At 45.3% G+C, this 14,497-nt stretch overlaps 1 protein-coding gene across 1 annotated transcript in view; it reads left to right on the forward strand.

The window, feature by feature from the left end:
• DOCK3 (dedicator of cytokinesis 3) overlaps positions 1-14,497 on the forward strand; it is a 251,319-nt gene that overhangs the window by 218,759 nt on the left and 18,063 nt on the right. The window contains exons 38-44 of the mRNA XM_040994546.1: positions 654-802; positions 6,596-6,682; positions 7,980-8,084; positions 11,618-11,759; positions 12,803-12,969; positions 13,232-13,318; positions 13,742-13,921. Of these exons, the coding sequence (XP_040850480.1) occupies positions 654-802; positions 6,596-6,682; positions 7,980-8,084; positions 11,618-11,759; positions 12,803-12,969; positions 13,232-13,318; positions 13,742-13,921 (917 nt within the window). The remainder of the gene's footprint in view (positions 1-653; positions 803-6,595; positions 6,683-7,979; positions 8,085-11,617; positions 11,760-12,802; positions 12,970-13,231; positions 13,319-13,741; positions 13,922-14,497) is intronic.

The following is a 14,497-nucleotide window of genomic DNA, read 5'->3' on the forward strand; positions in this document are numbered from 1 at the left end:
AGGAAGCCACAATACCAGTTGCTGTGCTCTTGCCTCACCCTCTCTAACCGTTCCACAACTAAAGTGGCTGGACTTCCACTCTGGGTGTTTTTCAATTTAGTTTCCTCCAAGAATGGAGCCTCTGCTCCAGGCCCATCACACAGTTACACTTTGTTTCTTTTACAGACAGTGGAGAAAAGAGAGGATCATTCCCAGGGCCATGCTGTGAATGGAAAATGGAGGTGGAGCCAGTGAGGATGGCTTAGAGAGGGCTGTGGAAAGCCTTGGGTAGTACTAATCCCTGAGTGCCAGCCAGGTCTGAGGAAGTTGAAAGGGAAGCTGAACAGAAAGGTACTTAAGTCAGACACCCCAGTCTCTCCCAAAGCAAGATAACCTGTACACAGACTCCGGTCACTGAGCCATTATTGTTTTCTTTATTTATTATTTTTTTAATCTGGAACAAAAAAGAGGTGAGCAGGTCCAGATTGTCTGCCAGGATCTTTGATGTCTTCATGCTATGGACAAGAGTCATTGGCTTATCTCATTATCTGATTTTTGATGTTCATTTCCCTGGCTTGAGCTGCACTTGCCTTGCCTGGGCATTTGCTCAGCACAGTCCCCTGGGACCAGGCTGGTTCTGGACCCTGAGAGGAAGCTGCCTGTCCCCCCAACAGAGGCTGCATTCACTTTGCTCCTCTACTGTGAGCTGCTGCAGTGGGAGGACCGGCCGCTGCGAGAATTCCTCCACTACCCATCTCAGACAGAGTGGCAGCGGAAAGAGGGATTGTGCCGGAAGATCATCCACTATTTCAACAAAGGCAAGGTAAGTGTCATTAGGCAGACCTTTAGTCCTTTGGCTTTTGCTATAATGCACAAATGGCATCTTGATAGTACAGGATTGTAGCAACTGCAGAGGATAAAAGTAGGTTGGTCAGTGGGTGGGTGCCCATGCATGCATCAGGTTTATTTTCTCTGGAGAAGAAAAAAAGGTTTAATTCTATAATTTGGAAGGCATTCTATTCCAGATTGCATGTGTAAGAGAAAACCCCACACACCAGCTTTACAATCAGTAACTGCTAAGGCTGCTATAGCAGAGGCTCCTTGAACTTCATGTAAGTTTATTAGATTTTCGTAAAGAATCCAGGCAACTTTCTAATCTGCTGCCATAGAAAATGTGAATAGTAGCAGTGAACAGGTTTTAACCATGGCCAAAGGAGACCCTGTACCACCTTATATTGGTGCTTGATCTTACCTCGGGTTTTCCTTCCCTAGTGCACAGTCTGACCTTCTCATATTGAGGTCCTCTTCCTCAAACTTGCTACACTGGGGTTGGCAGCATTGGTCAGTGTTGGTTCCGTCTTTCTAGGCACTTCCTAGTCATCCACCTCACATCTCTGGTAGAACTCTCTGTGAAGTCCTCTGACCACTAACTACTGGGTGTGGCCCAGGAAATGATTGGAAAGCTGAAGGTGTGTAACTCATTGAAGCCATTCTACTCATCCTTAAGCACACTTTGAAAAGCTCAAGTGGAGTCATTCATGGATCTGTATTGATGGAGCCTCTTACACAAATGAATCAAAATTGTTTAAGAATCTTTTCATTATCGGGCCCAGTGCGATGGCGCAGTGGTTAAGGTCCTCGCCTTGCACACCCGGGATCCCATATGGGCGCCGGTTCTAATCCTGGCGGCCCCGCTTCCCATCCAGCTCCCTGCCTGTGGCCCAGAAAAGCAGTTGAGGACAGCCCAAAACTTTGGGACCCGGCACCCGTGTGGGAGACCCGGAAAAGGCTCCTGGCTTCAGATCGGCATAGCATTGGCCGTTGCGCTCACTTGGGAAGTGAATCATCGGACAGAAGGTCTTCCTCTCTGTCTCTCCTCTCTGTATATCTTGCATTCCAATAAAAATAAAATAAATCTTTTAAAAAAAAGAAAAAAGAATCTTTTCATTATCAAAAAAATATATATTTAAACATGAATGGCTCTTGCCTGTAAATCAGAAAACTTCTTCAGTTTTACGTAATGTAGGAGACTTCTGTGTTTGTTAATATTCACTGAGAAAACATTTACTCTTACAGAATTCAAATGCACAAGCAAGCCAGAACTCTTCCAAAACCATAGTTCTTTATAACAGCCCAGAAGGAAGGTCTGTGGTCAGTGTCAGCCTTAATGATTGTGCCTCTCCTTGACAGTAAGGGCCTGACATAGGCTACTCATCGGCACAGTCTTCATGGACTGACCTTCATAGCACCTAGCTGACCTGGAGCTTCCACTTGCCCACAAAGCCTTTCTAACACAGAGCAAATGCCACAAACGTGGTGTGAGTGTTCATAGTTGTTTTTAGTGTTAGTCCTCTTTTTTTTTAATTCAGCACAGAGAGGAGACTTGTCCAAATATGATTAAGCTTCCTAACAGGACCTCTGAGCAAGAATGGCCCCCTCTTCATCCTACACTGATAATGCATAGAAATATAGAACTAACCCTTCGTATGGACTAGGGAGTACGAAGATAGGCAGGAAGGCAGAAGGACTGGAAGACTGTGTAGACCCTGAAGGTTCAGAGTCTATATGGGACCTAGACCACTAAGTGAGCCCTTGTTAGGTTCTTCCTCGAAGGGCCATTTATCAGAGCCACTCTCCTAGGCTCATACAGAAGGTCCACTTTCTCTGTTTCTGTGCCTCAGCTCCTGATGGAACCATTAGTGAGACTGACCAGTTCTCCAAAGAATTCTGATTTTTTAAATGGCTCCAGAAAAAGCAAAATTTGGCCAAGATGTTTGGCACTGGGCGGGGGTGGGGGGTTGCAGAAAAGGAAAGAACTCAGAAGGTCAGGTTAAGGGTTCTAAACTATCCACACTGCCAACACACCTGTCTCAAAAACCAAACCTGCCCCCTGACATTTCTTCCATACCTCCGAGCATCCCCATAATCTACTTTAGATAACCCAGTCAGCTTTGGTCCCATATTCATCACCTGGGTACCCCAGATGTCTCATGACAGTAATGAAGGCCTGGGAAGTTCTTGGGAAGTTATCTAGTTAACCTAGGAAGCTTCTACAAGGTGAACTGAGGTACATTCCACAGAGAATCATTTCTCCCAAGAAGAGGGAAATTTCAAATAACGGGAGTGTGGTAGCGTGAGAATTAAAAGAAAGGGGCCGGGGATATTGGGAACTGGTATGCTACCCCAGGCAGAGGAACAAACAGGGGGGAAGGCTGCACCTCTGGTCCCTGTTCATCTGTCATGTGAGCCATCAGGGCTGCCTGTTCCATGGTGATGAGCTTGGACTCTTTCCTAAGGGTTCACTGTGGCAGCCCATGTGTCTCTGAAGGAGACTGGTGATTCAGCCCTCTAAAGCCCTTGTTTTGCTATTAGATTAAATCACTGCAACTTTCTGTGTCATCCCAGAGAGGGTAACAGGGTTATATGCCAAACTACATATCTGCCAGAACTGATAAAAAAAATTACTAGATTTCAGACACCAGTAAAGAGTTTGCTTTGCCTACTGCTTGAAGGAGAAGACACACATGATATTGCACTGAACCTGCAGAACCATTTTGCCTAGGTGCAGAGGTAGTTCTTGCTGCTGTCAGAGCCACTCTGTATTCCAGCAGACAATCTCAAGGCTGGTACAATATCTTAAAACTTGCTCCTGTTTCTTGCTAAAGATAATTGGGGAAGGGATAGCCTTGTAACAGAGGGTTACAAAGTAGAACAAAAGGTAACACCAAGACTGATGAGTATTGACCCCAGTAGAATAGACCTGTTTACTGGGAGCTACATTGCCAGCAGGCAGAGGCCCTCCATGGGACCCTCCTTGCCCAAATGAACAGTCCCCCATGGGGCAGATCTTGGCAGGTGGGCCAAAAATGTGTGTACAGCTCAGCAGCTGAGCCAGCCCCCCTGGAGCTGCCTGCCCGGCAGAACCTGTTGTAAGTCCTTGGCTGAAATCTACTCAAGCAGCCCTTGGTGCTAGAGAGAGGGCTGACATGTGCTCCCTTGGAATCTGCAATGCAGGGGCACAAGAGATTTTCTAGCTCACCAAAGGAAGGCATTAGCCAGGGTCTGTTTAAAATTTTCTTTGGTTTGTTTCAGTCTTTTTAATTTGTTATGTAATTTCAATGCATACAGCATTAATTTCTTCTAAGGAAGAAAATAATATGTTCTTTTGGAGAAACACTATCCCAAATGAAATTGTTTTTCTTCTCCCTAATGCTAATTCAGATACGAGAACATATTTACTGGTGAAACTATATGATGCCTGAGATTTGCTTTAGAAACTATGGGGAGGTCTAAGTAGATGGGGTATGAATGCTGCAAGATTGGTTATGAGTTAGTCATTGTTGAGGCTGCACAATTATCTAGGGATTTATTATTTTCTCTCCACTTTTTCATGTATTTTAAATTTCCTATGATAAAAAAATTAATTAATATTGAGCAAAACATCAAGTATACAATTACTCCCAGTCTACATGATAGAAAAAAAAAACTGCATTCAAAGGAAAAGAAAGGGGCCAGCATTGTGGCATAGCAGGTAAAGCTGACTCAGGTGCTGAAGCCCTGTTCTTAGTTCCAGTACAGAGCTGGGGTTTCGGGATCCCACTAGGCAGGGAGCTTGCATGTCAGTACGAGAGCCTCTATGAATATCAGAGCCTTCCCTGGCATTCACTTCCCATACCGTTTCTTGCTGTGGCCTGGGAAAATCAGAGGAAGATGATCTGAGTACTTGAGACCCTGCCCTGCAATCCATGTGGGAGACTGGGAGAAGTTCCTGCTTCCTGCTTCCTGGCTTCGGCCTGACCTGGCCTGGCCCCAGCCGTTGCAGCTATCTGGATAGTAAACAAAATGGAACATCATTCTCTCTCCATCTCTACCTCTGTAACTCTGACTTTCAAATAAATAAATATTTTTAAATGTTAAATTAAAAATTTATTTTTATTGGAAAGGTAGATTTACGGAAAGAAGAAACAGAAACATCTTCTATCCACTGGTTCAATCTACAATAGATTGAATGCCCAAATGATCACAATGACCAGAGTTGAGCTGATCCAAAGCCAGGAACCAGGAGCCTCCTCAGGGTCTCTCACATGGGTGCAGAGTCCCAAGGTCATGGGCCATCCTTCACTGCTTCCCCAGGCCATAAGCAGGAAACTGGATGGGAAGTGGAGCAGCCAGGATAGGAACCAATACCCATATGGGATCCAAGTGCTTGCAAGGAGAAGATTAGCCAACTGAACCATCACATCAGCCCTGTAAACATGTGTGTATGTATTTATATTTTTTTAAGAAAAAGGAGGAAAGATTCAATATTGCCCCTTAGTGAAGGTCACTGCAGCTTTCCTCAAGCACCTGTGAGATAGACCTGTCATTTGTCACCATAATGCCTATACCAAAATGATAGCCTGGGGTCCAAACAGTCAAGAATCAGCTGAAGCCTAACTCAGGGCTGAAACACACACACAGGAAAGAAGAGGAGAGGAGAGGAGAGGGGAGAGAAAGGGAGGGGAGGGCAGGGCAGGGCAGGCGGAGGGAAGGGAAGGGAAATCAGTGTTTCATTAACTCATCAAATAAATACTAGTTATATGATTAGCATTGTTCTCTGCTCTGAAAATAAACTGGTTTTTTTTTTGTCCTCATACAGATTATTATCTAATCGAGATTAGTACAAGAAAAAAGTTAAATATTTCTGAAAGGTTCATTTATGTATATAAAAGGTAGAGTTGCAGAGAGAAATCTTCTATCCACTGGTTCATTCCCCAAATGGCTACAATGGCCAGGGATGGGCTAGGCCAAAACCAGGAACTTAAAACCCCTTCTGTCTCCCACATGGATGCAGGGAGCTCAAGGTCTTGGGCCATCTTTCACTGCTTTCCCTTCATTAGCAGGGGCTGGGTAAGAAGTGGACCAGCTGGTACTTGAACCAGCACCCATATGAAATGTCAGCATTGCAGATAGCAGCTTAACCCACTGAAATATAACACCCAGCCCTAATTTTTTTTTTAAGTAACAAAATTTCAGGGAGCAGGCATTTAGCCTAGTATTTAAGATACTCATGTCCCACACCAGAGTACTAAGATTTAATTCCTAGAATCTGACTCCTGACAGTACAGACTGGGAGACAATAGTGGTAGTTCACCAAGGAGACCTGGATTGAGTTCTTGATTGCTGGTTTGAAACCCACACCCATGTCATGTGGATACTTTGGGTGTAAATCAATAGATTAGTGTCTCTCTCTCTCTCTCTCTCTCTCTTCTCTCTCTCTCTCTCTCTCACACACACACACAAATACATACAGAAAAAGTAATTTTAAATTTTTTTAGTGAATTCAAAGTAACAAACAGAAATGGACAAAGAAAATACCTATTCTTGACACCATAGTTCTAAGACACCTCTTAGAAATGATGACATTATAGCAGAGACCTGAAAACTGTGCTCAGGCTAGAAAGCCACCAAGATGTGTGTCGTGCTCTACACACTGATTTAGAGGCACGTGTTCTTTGTGCTATGTAAGTTGGAGACCAAGGAAATTTTTTATTGTGTTTTCTGTGTGTTTGATGTGGGTATTGGCCATTCTGGAGTTGCCTGAGGTGCTGAAGCCCTGTTCTTATTTCTGATACAGAGCTGGGAGTTTGGGATACCACTGTGCAGGGAGCTGGCATGTCAGTACGAGAGCCTCTATGACTATCAGAGCCTCAGCTGGATTCGGGTGAGCTCAGCCCCTTTCCCAACCCTTGCCCCAACCAGACATGCCAGGATCTTCCCGGTCAGTTCTGAGTGAGCACTCCCAGTTGGCCTCACCTTTATTTTAGTGCTTCATAGAAGAAGAGGCCAAGGATCCTTCCTGTGAAGCACTTATAGTCTGACTGGGGAGCCAAAAAACACACCTGACAAGTGATTGTGTAATCTGGACCCCAAGGACCCCTGTTACTTGGGGCAGGGGAGAAGCCAACACAGGCAGAATATGATGGGAGTCTCAAAGGGGAAGTGTTTTTGTTTAATATTGATATGTTCAAGAATTATTTCTTGAAAAAATTTACAAGAACTTTTCCCCACTTTGGCTTATAGTCGCTTTTTAGTACCCATCCTTGTTTTCATATTGGAGCAAAATACTGAAAGATTAAGTCAGATGTACCATGGACTTTAAAAGGCCACTAAATTTTTCATACTTGGTGGTTCTGAGTTATGAACCAAAGTAGCTGCTAATCTCCTCAGCTAAAAGAAGCCAGCAGTCTCAGCTCATCCTGCCCAGCATCCCCTTCATGCTGCACTTATCTCCTCTGTGCTCTGATCTAGATCAGAGTTTTACTATGGCCTTTTACCAAAAGTCCTTGACTAGTCTGTGTAGGTCGCTGCTCCTTAACAGGCTTCTTGATTGACAACATTACAGCTATCTTCCCAAGAAAAGTTTCAGTCAGTTTTGTTTTGTTTTCTGAAAGCAAAAGCCAAGTTGGCCAAGACTAAACTTGGTAATACTAGACATAATGGATATTAATTAACTTTCCAAGTTTAATATCTAAACTGAAACTAGTACCAATGATGATGACAACTGAGCCTTCCTCAATGTGGTTGTTAGCATCTTAGATGATAGACAAACAAGAATGGATCATGGGAAGTGATATTGAGAATTGCTAGTAGTTGTGCCAAGTCAGGGATCAGCTCACGTAATGCATGTCAGTCGAAACCAAAAATCCTCAGACAGAAAACATCAATGGAAAATATGTATCCAACAAATGCAAGCCCATTTCTCCGTCAGGCTAGACCCAACCCAACAAGGGTACTCGAGGCATCTGTACAGGGCTGCAGAGAGTGGGCCAGTCCTGAGCCCATCATCAGACAGCTTTGGAGAAGGACTTCCTCTTGTGTGATGCAACTCCCTGGAGATAAGTTAGCCATGGTTAGGCACTCACTTCATCCTTACATAGAGCAAGTTACCTAGGAGAACCTGCTCTGGGCACCAGCAGCAGCCAAGCCAACCTGAAGGTAGTCGTCTTTCTGGTTCACAGAAAATGGAGGCCAGCTACTATGACAACATTATGGAGCAACAGCGTCTGGAGCCCGAGTTCTTCCGTGTTGGCTTCTATGGCAGGAAGTTTCCTTTCTTCCTTCGGGTGAGTCCCAGCAGGATTACAAGAATTTGTATTGTACACATAATTCACTTAAAATTTGTGTTCTTTTTGTCTATTCTACTAAATACTTCTTTCCACAGGACTAACTTGTCAACAAAAGGCATTTGGCTGGCAACTCCAGACTATTTTAGTCTACTGTTTTTTGGTGTTTTATTTTTGTTTTTGTTTTGTAGCTACCACAAATGAGTGACCGTAGTTTAATCTGTTAAGTTCCTTCAGGATGTGACCAGGTTCTAGGAACATCCTGTAGCTGACTTTCTGCATCTGCTTTTAATGGCTGGATTTTCCATGTCACTCCTCTCTTTTGGACACTGACCTCAGCAGCAGGCTGGCTCCCCAGGTCTGTCCACTAAGGTGGTGTTCTTCCTCCTATGTACACTGGACCTTGCCCAGCCATAATGGAGTACTACTGGTTTGAGAACACCAGTCTCTGCAAAAGCTGCTAAGACTATGGGAGGTCTCTTCCAGGCAGCCACTTCTCTGACCCATGATGACTACAACATTCCCTAGTAGGCTGAGCTAGAATATAGGCAGCACGGACAAAGTGACCAACCTCAGAGTTGCAGCAAGTTAAGCAGTTGTGATTTTCTTACTCTCCACAACCCATGAGCTACATGAATAGTTAACCTGGGCCTGAAGGCTGTACCCCAGAGATGTGTTGTTGTTATATGACCTAGAAGAAGCAGTCTACGTATGAGCCCAGGAGCTAACGCTAAGGCCATCTCTGATTGCCTCAATATCAGGAGCTCACTAAAGTCCAGAGTCCACAAATCTCAGCAAGCAGCTAGAAAAGTTCATGGCTTTGTTCATAGTATTGATAAGTTTGGGATCCTGTATTATTGAAGAAGCTGCTTTATCCTTGAGCCACAAAAAGCTTAGTCTACTGGGCTTATTGCCCTAAGACACAAAATCCAATCTGCCAGCAGCAAAAGTCAGGATAATCACATTTCAAATCTAAGACAGGTCAACTTGTACTTTTCCTGAGTGATAATCATTCTAGGCTAAACAAATAAATGATCTCTGGAAACTGGTAAGCAACAGAACAGCAAGCTCTCTCTGCCTAACTGCTATCCCCAGGAAGGCTCCAGCTTTGTTCCACAGCAGCGTTCCTCATAACAGAAAGGGACTGAGTAGAGAGGCTTACTTAGGAGGACCAGATGTCCTTCACATACGGTGACCGTCCTCCCATTTTGAAAGCAGTCTGATTGTTTAATAACAGTGGATGTGGAGGTCAGCAAAAGAAATGGAAGGGAAAAGTGAAACCAAAAGCCACTCCCAAATTCAATGTCCAGATGTGGTATCAAAGGCTCTTGTAAAAGAAAAATAGCAAAGAGTATAAAGTGCTAAAAATCAGTTCATCCCCAACTCCATGCAAGGGCAAGCCTCTAGGAGCTGTGATTCCTGCATGCAAATTTTCCTAGCCTTCACTTCTATCTGTGGGAAATGGAATAAATCCCAATGAGAGTAGCTGTTTCCCTTGTATATGGGAAGCAGTACGAAGCAGGGGCAGCCAGTTCTGTCTTGTTTGGGGATGCTGGGGCTCCTGAATGAATGAACCTGAGAGCAATAACTAGTCTCAGGGTCAGCACTGTATTCTGCTGTCTTCCTGTAGTCCTTTACCTCCCATGAACACAGATCATCTATTACTACAGCTCTGTCAGCTTGATTTCTCTGGACCATCTGTGTGACTTCCCTCACAAATGTGATTATCTACTAATCTTAAATGGGACTGGAAATCATTCAGCCCTCCCTCCCTTCTTAGAGAGATTTCTGTTTCCCCTCATGTCACCTTTGAACAGATCCTGGTGAGGGTTTTATATATATGGGCGAACATGAAAGATCAATGTTTGTACAGTGATACTTTATCTTCTAATTCTTTTTGTTAAATAAGAGACTTAAAATGTCTCTGTCCTTTGGTATTAGCCTGGCCAGCCTTTTCTTCCTGACCTTGACTTCCCCTCTGGTATTGCCCTTCCAGTCTGATTCATCTGGGCACACAGCCCAGCCTTAGCTGAGTACTCTCATCATAGGAGAAGTAAAGGAGGGGAGGCAGGAGAAACATCCTATTCTGAAAAGCTTGATGTCTTCCATCAAGGCCTGTAATTGGGCCTATCTGGGAAGCATATGGCTGGCTCTGTGGAGCCCCTCTCTGTTTCTTCCTCTGAAGACATATCCTGGAAGGGCTGATACTGATACCTGTTTGGTGAAATGGACCTGATGAGACAGCAGGGTGGGCAGTGTCACTAGCCAGTTTCAGAGGTACTTTCTTTTCTTTTAAGATTTATTTATTCTTATTGGAAAGTCAGATATACAGAGTGGAGGAGAGACAGAGAGGAAGATCTTCCATCTGCTGATTCATTCCCCAAGTGACCACAACAGCCAAAGCTACGCTAATCTGAAGCTAGGAGCCTGGAGCCTCTTCCAGGTCTCTCACATGGGTGCAGGGTCCCAAGGCTTTGGGGCCATTCTTGACTGCTTTCCCAGGTCACAAGCAGGGAGCTGGATGGGAAGTGGGGCGGCCAGGATTAGAACTGGCACCCACAGAGGATCCTGGCATGTGTAAGGTGAGGGCTTTAGCCACTAGGCTACTGAGCCAGGCCCTCAGAGGAACGTTCTTTAGCCATCCACTCCTGACCAGCTTCCAGGTAGGCAGCACAGCAGAGAGGAGAAGATGCAGGATGCGGGGGAGGAGTGCCTTGACTACAAAACACTTCAGTCCACAGCGAGGAAAACTGAGACCTAATCCAAACCAAAAATATAACATTTTAAGAAATGTGTAGTTCAGATGATGTTGATTTATTCTGCTAACACATTTGCATAAGAATTTACTGTCAAAGAGGCTGACAATTACTGAATAGTTACTGGGAACTGGGCAATATTTAGACTGTTTGGTCCAGCTGATCAAAGTGATCCTTCAAAAGCACGTACATGGTTACCTCTTCCCCTATTTAAAATTCTTTGGTGGCTGTCCCAGCAGTTACATCTTGGGAATCTGCTGGGCTCTGTGGCCCCCATCCTGTCAGATGTGTGTACACACACACACATACACACACACATACCCTACCTTTCCTTTTCTTGTATTGACTGTTGTTGCCATGGTTGTTGTTATACCTCATTGTCCTTCCCCACTGCTACCTACTAACCTAATCTATGTGAACCTTTGAGGAGTTGTTTGGTTTGTTCTGTTTTGTTTATTTTTGTAAACAAGAAGTTTCCAAGATTCCATCCTCCCATCTTGCTTCCCTTTCTGGGTAAGATGTTTAGGTGTCCCAAAGCCTGGACATCACCCCCAGGACTGCCGTGCCACAATCCAATTCTCCTTCCATCTGTCTCTTTTCCTCCTTGACTCTCATTCCCCTTAAGACAGGGACTCAGCATTGTGCCCATGGCTGCCTGAGAGCCGAGGACAGAAGAGACCCCTGGGATATGTTTTATGGGATGATTAACTACTGACTTCAAGATTGAGGTGAGGGATTTCATACAAGGTATGGAGTTTGCTCTCATGTTTGTGGCAGAACAAAGAATATGTGTGCCGTGGCCATGACTACGAGAGGCTGGAGGCCTTCCAACAGCGGATGCTCAGCGAATTTCCCCAGGCTGTCGCCATGCAGCACCCCAATCATCCTGATGACGCCATCCTGCAGTGTGATGCACAGTGTATCTTTCGACACTTGTGGGGGGTAGGAGGGCTGGGCCCTGGGTGGGGAGTCCTACTCAGCAGACTACCCTTCTACCATGTTATTGGCTTCACAGGCCAAGTTATCCATAGTCCTGAACCTGAGTGTGTCCTTATAACTAAATCTATATTTGGCAAGCTGCTCATGCCTCACGGAGGAAAGGAAGCAATAGCATGCCCTTGCCCATGGGAGGTCTTGTGGGTACCCATCAGCAAGACTTCAGAGGGGCCTTAATCCCTTAACTGGCTGCCACTGACAACTTAGTCCTCAGCCTGCCCTGTGAGGGGCTTGTCCTGACAGCCAGGAGTAATCACTGTGCAGAGCGGACCAAGGCTCTTGTCACAGGGAGAACAGCTGTGTGTCTTGGTCCATTCCCTTGTACACTATCCCTTATCTTTGTCAAAGACCGAGGCATGCAGGGAGCAGAAGGAAGTGGAATTTCTGTGGTTTGATAGCACTTGGAAAGTGAATGCTAATATTGGTCTGCCCCTCACCCTTTCTCATGTACAACTTTCCTGGAGACTGTGTGATAGTCACCATGACTATGACAAGCTGGTTTCAGAAAGGGGACAGCAAGCAGACTCCCATCTCCTTTCTTTCCATCAGTACTCCAAATAGTATTTTACTTACAAGTTGTTTCATAATAAATATAGTTGTGTCAAAGGAGGGAGAGGCAGACCCAGAGCCTTTTAACCTTTTCTCATTTCTGTAGGGTGGAGACCTACTTCTGACTTTGTTCCACTTATTTTTTAAAGGGCACCCGAGAGCACTGAGCTGGTGGTGTGTCCCTGTGATAGGATGCGCATAAGGCTCACTGCAGAAATAGGCTGGGAAAGGGGTGGAGAAAGATTTTCTGATTGTGCTTGGGCCCTGTTTTGCCTGTTGAAATGCTGGTGCCTCCACTTCCATTTCCATCAGGGAACAGGGCAGTGTGTTCTGCTGTCCTTACAGGAGATGACAAGGGTCAGCAACTTAGGTCCCTTTCTTTGGAATGTCTGGGTTTCCCCTTCACTTCCTGCCCAGACTTGCAGATCTATGCAGTGACGCCTATTCCAGATTATGTGGATGTTCTGCAGATGGATAGGGTCCCAGACCGTGTCAAGAGCTTCTACCGTGTCAACAATGTGAGGAAGTTCCGGTACGACAGGCCTTTTCACAAAGGCCCCAAGGACAAGGAGAATGAATTCAAGGTAAACAAATCTAAGAAAGCAGGGGTAGAGGGATGTGGGAGGGGTGGGGGGAATCCCCAGTGCCTATAAAACTGTATCACATAATACAATGTTAATAACAATAAAAAAAAAAAAGAAAAAAGAAAAAAAAAAGAAAGCAGGGGTAGAACTCACAGCAAGTCTGGGGGAAAACCCACATTCTTGGGTACTGTCACTGTTGCATCCCTCAGGTAGGAATGGTATGGTAAAACTTGCCTCTACTTGCCTGTGCCCTCCTTTGCAGAGCCTGTGGATCGAACGTACCACACTGACCCTGACCCACAGCTTGCCTGGCATCTCTCGATGGTTTGAAGTGGAAAGGCGGGAACTGGTGAGATAAGACTCAAATGGGGAGAGTGTCACACTGCTCCTTCAGCCTTAGCTTCAGGGAACTTTCACAGAGGGCAAAGACCACTTCAGCCACTTGCCTGGCCTAGGTCCATCCTGTGCTGCCCTACGTGCTTCTCTTAGCCAAAGCACACAACATCCCTAGACAGCAACTGTTTTTAACATCCCATTCTACAAATAAGAATACCATTCTCTTGAGATTAAGGAAGCCAGAGCTGATTGCAGAACTGATGATTTTTGTTATTTACTATAATTTCAAGTACCCATGAATTAGAAAAGAAAGCTATACAGGGCCAACAAATCTCAAATCCCTAGGAGCAAGGAACAGGATTCAGCATCAGAGATCTTAGATCCTTGCTCTCAGGAACATGATGAGTCCTGGGTGACATTGTTCTATGTGCTCCAGGTGGAGGTGAGCCCTCTGGAGAATGCCATCCAAGTGGTTGAGAATAAGAATCAGGAGCTGCGGGCCCTGATCAGCCAGTATCAGCACAAGCAAGTACATGGCAACATCAACCTGCTCAGCATGTGCCTGAATGGCGTCATAGATGCAGCTGTCAATGGAGGCATTGCACGCTATCAGGAGGTGAGTTGGGGCCCAAATGCATGCAGGCAGCCTGGCTGGGAAGATGGTGTGCAGGCTTCTCTTGTTAAGATTTAAGACTCCTTGGACAGCCTTCCCAACCAGCCCTCTCCTAACTAAGCTAACTTGGCATGGCCCCAGAGTGAGGTCCACAGCTCTCTGCTGTTTCTGTGGCACAGCTCCTTGGTGAAGCCTTTTCTTCATTTTTATTCTGTGAACCCTGATAAATGTGTAATCTGTCTGATTCTGAAAGGGTGTTAAATGGCCTCCTAGAGGAGTCCTAAAGCCCACCCCTTTATGAAAAATGAGTTGTAAGTTGGCTAAAAAGCTAGGCTTTGGTCCCAGGACACTAATCCTGCTCATCCTTCCCAGGCTATCTAGGTTCTGTGGGACGTGACTACCTTCAATCCTTCTCAGACACTAAAAACAACATCTCTGATGGCCAGGTGTTCAAATGGGCTAGCCTAGAGGTGCTTGTATATATGCCTATAGAGGCGACCTGGCTGCCTTTTAGTGGCACCTTTGTACTCAAGCCTCCTGATTGGTCCATCTAAGTGGTAGTCCTGAGAAGTCTTCCTG

The sequence above is a fragment of the Ochotona curzoniae genome, unplaced genomic scaffold (genome assembly GCF_017591425.1).
Source record: "Ochotona curzoniae isolate NIBS_2020 unplaced genomic scaffold, NIBS_Ocur_1.0 contig_908, whole genome shotgun sequence".
NCBI classification, from domain to species: Eukaryota; Metazoa; Chordata; class Mammalia; order Lagomorpha; family Ochotonidae; genus Ochotona; species Ochotona curzoniae.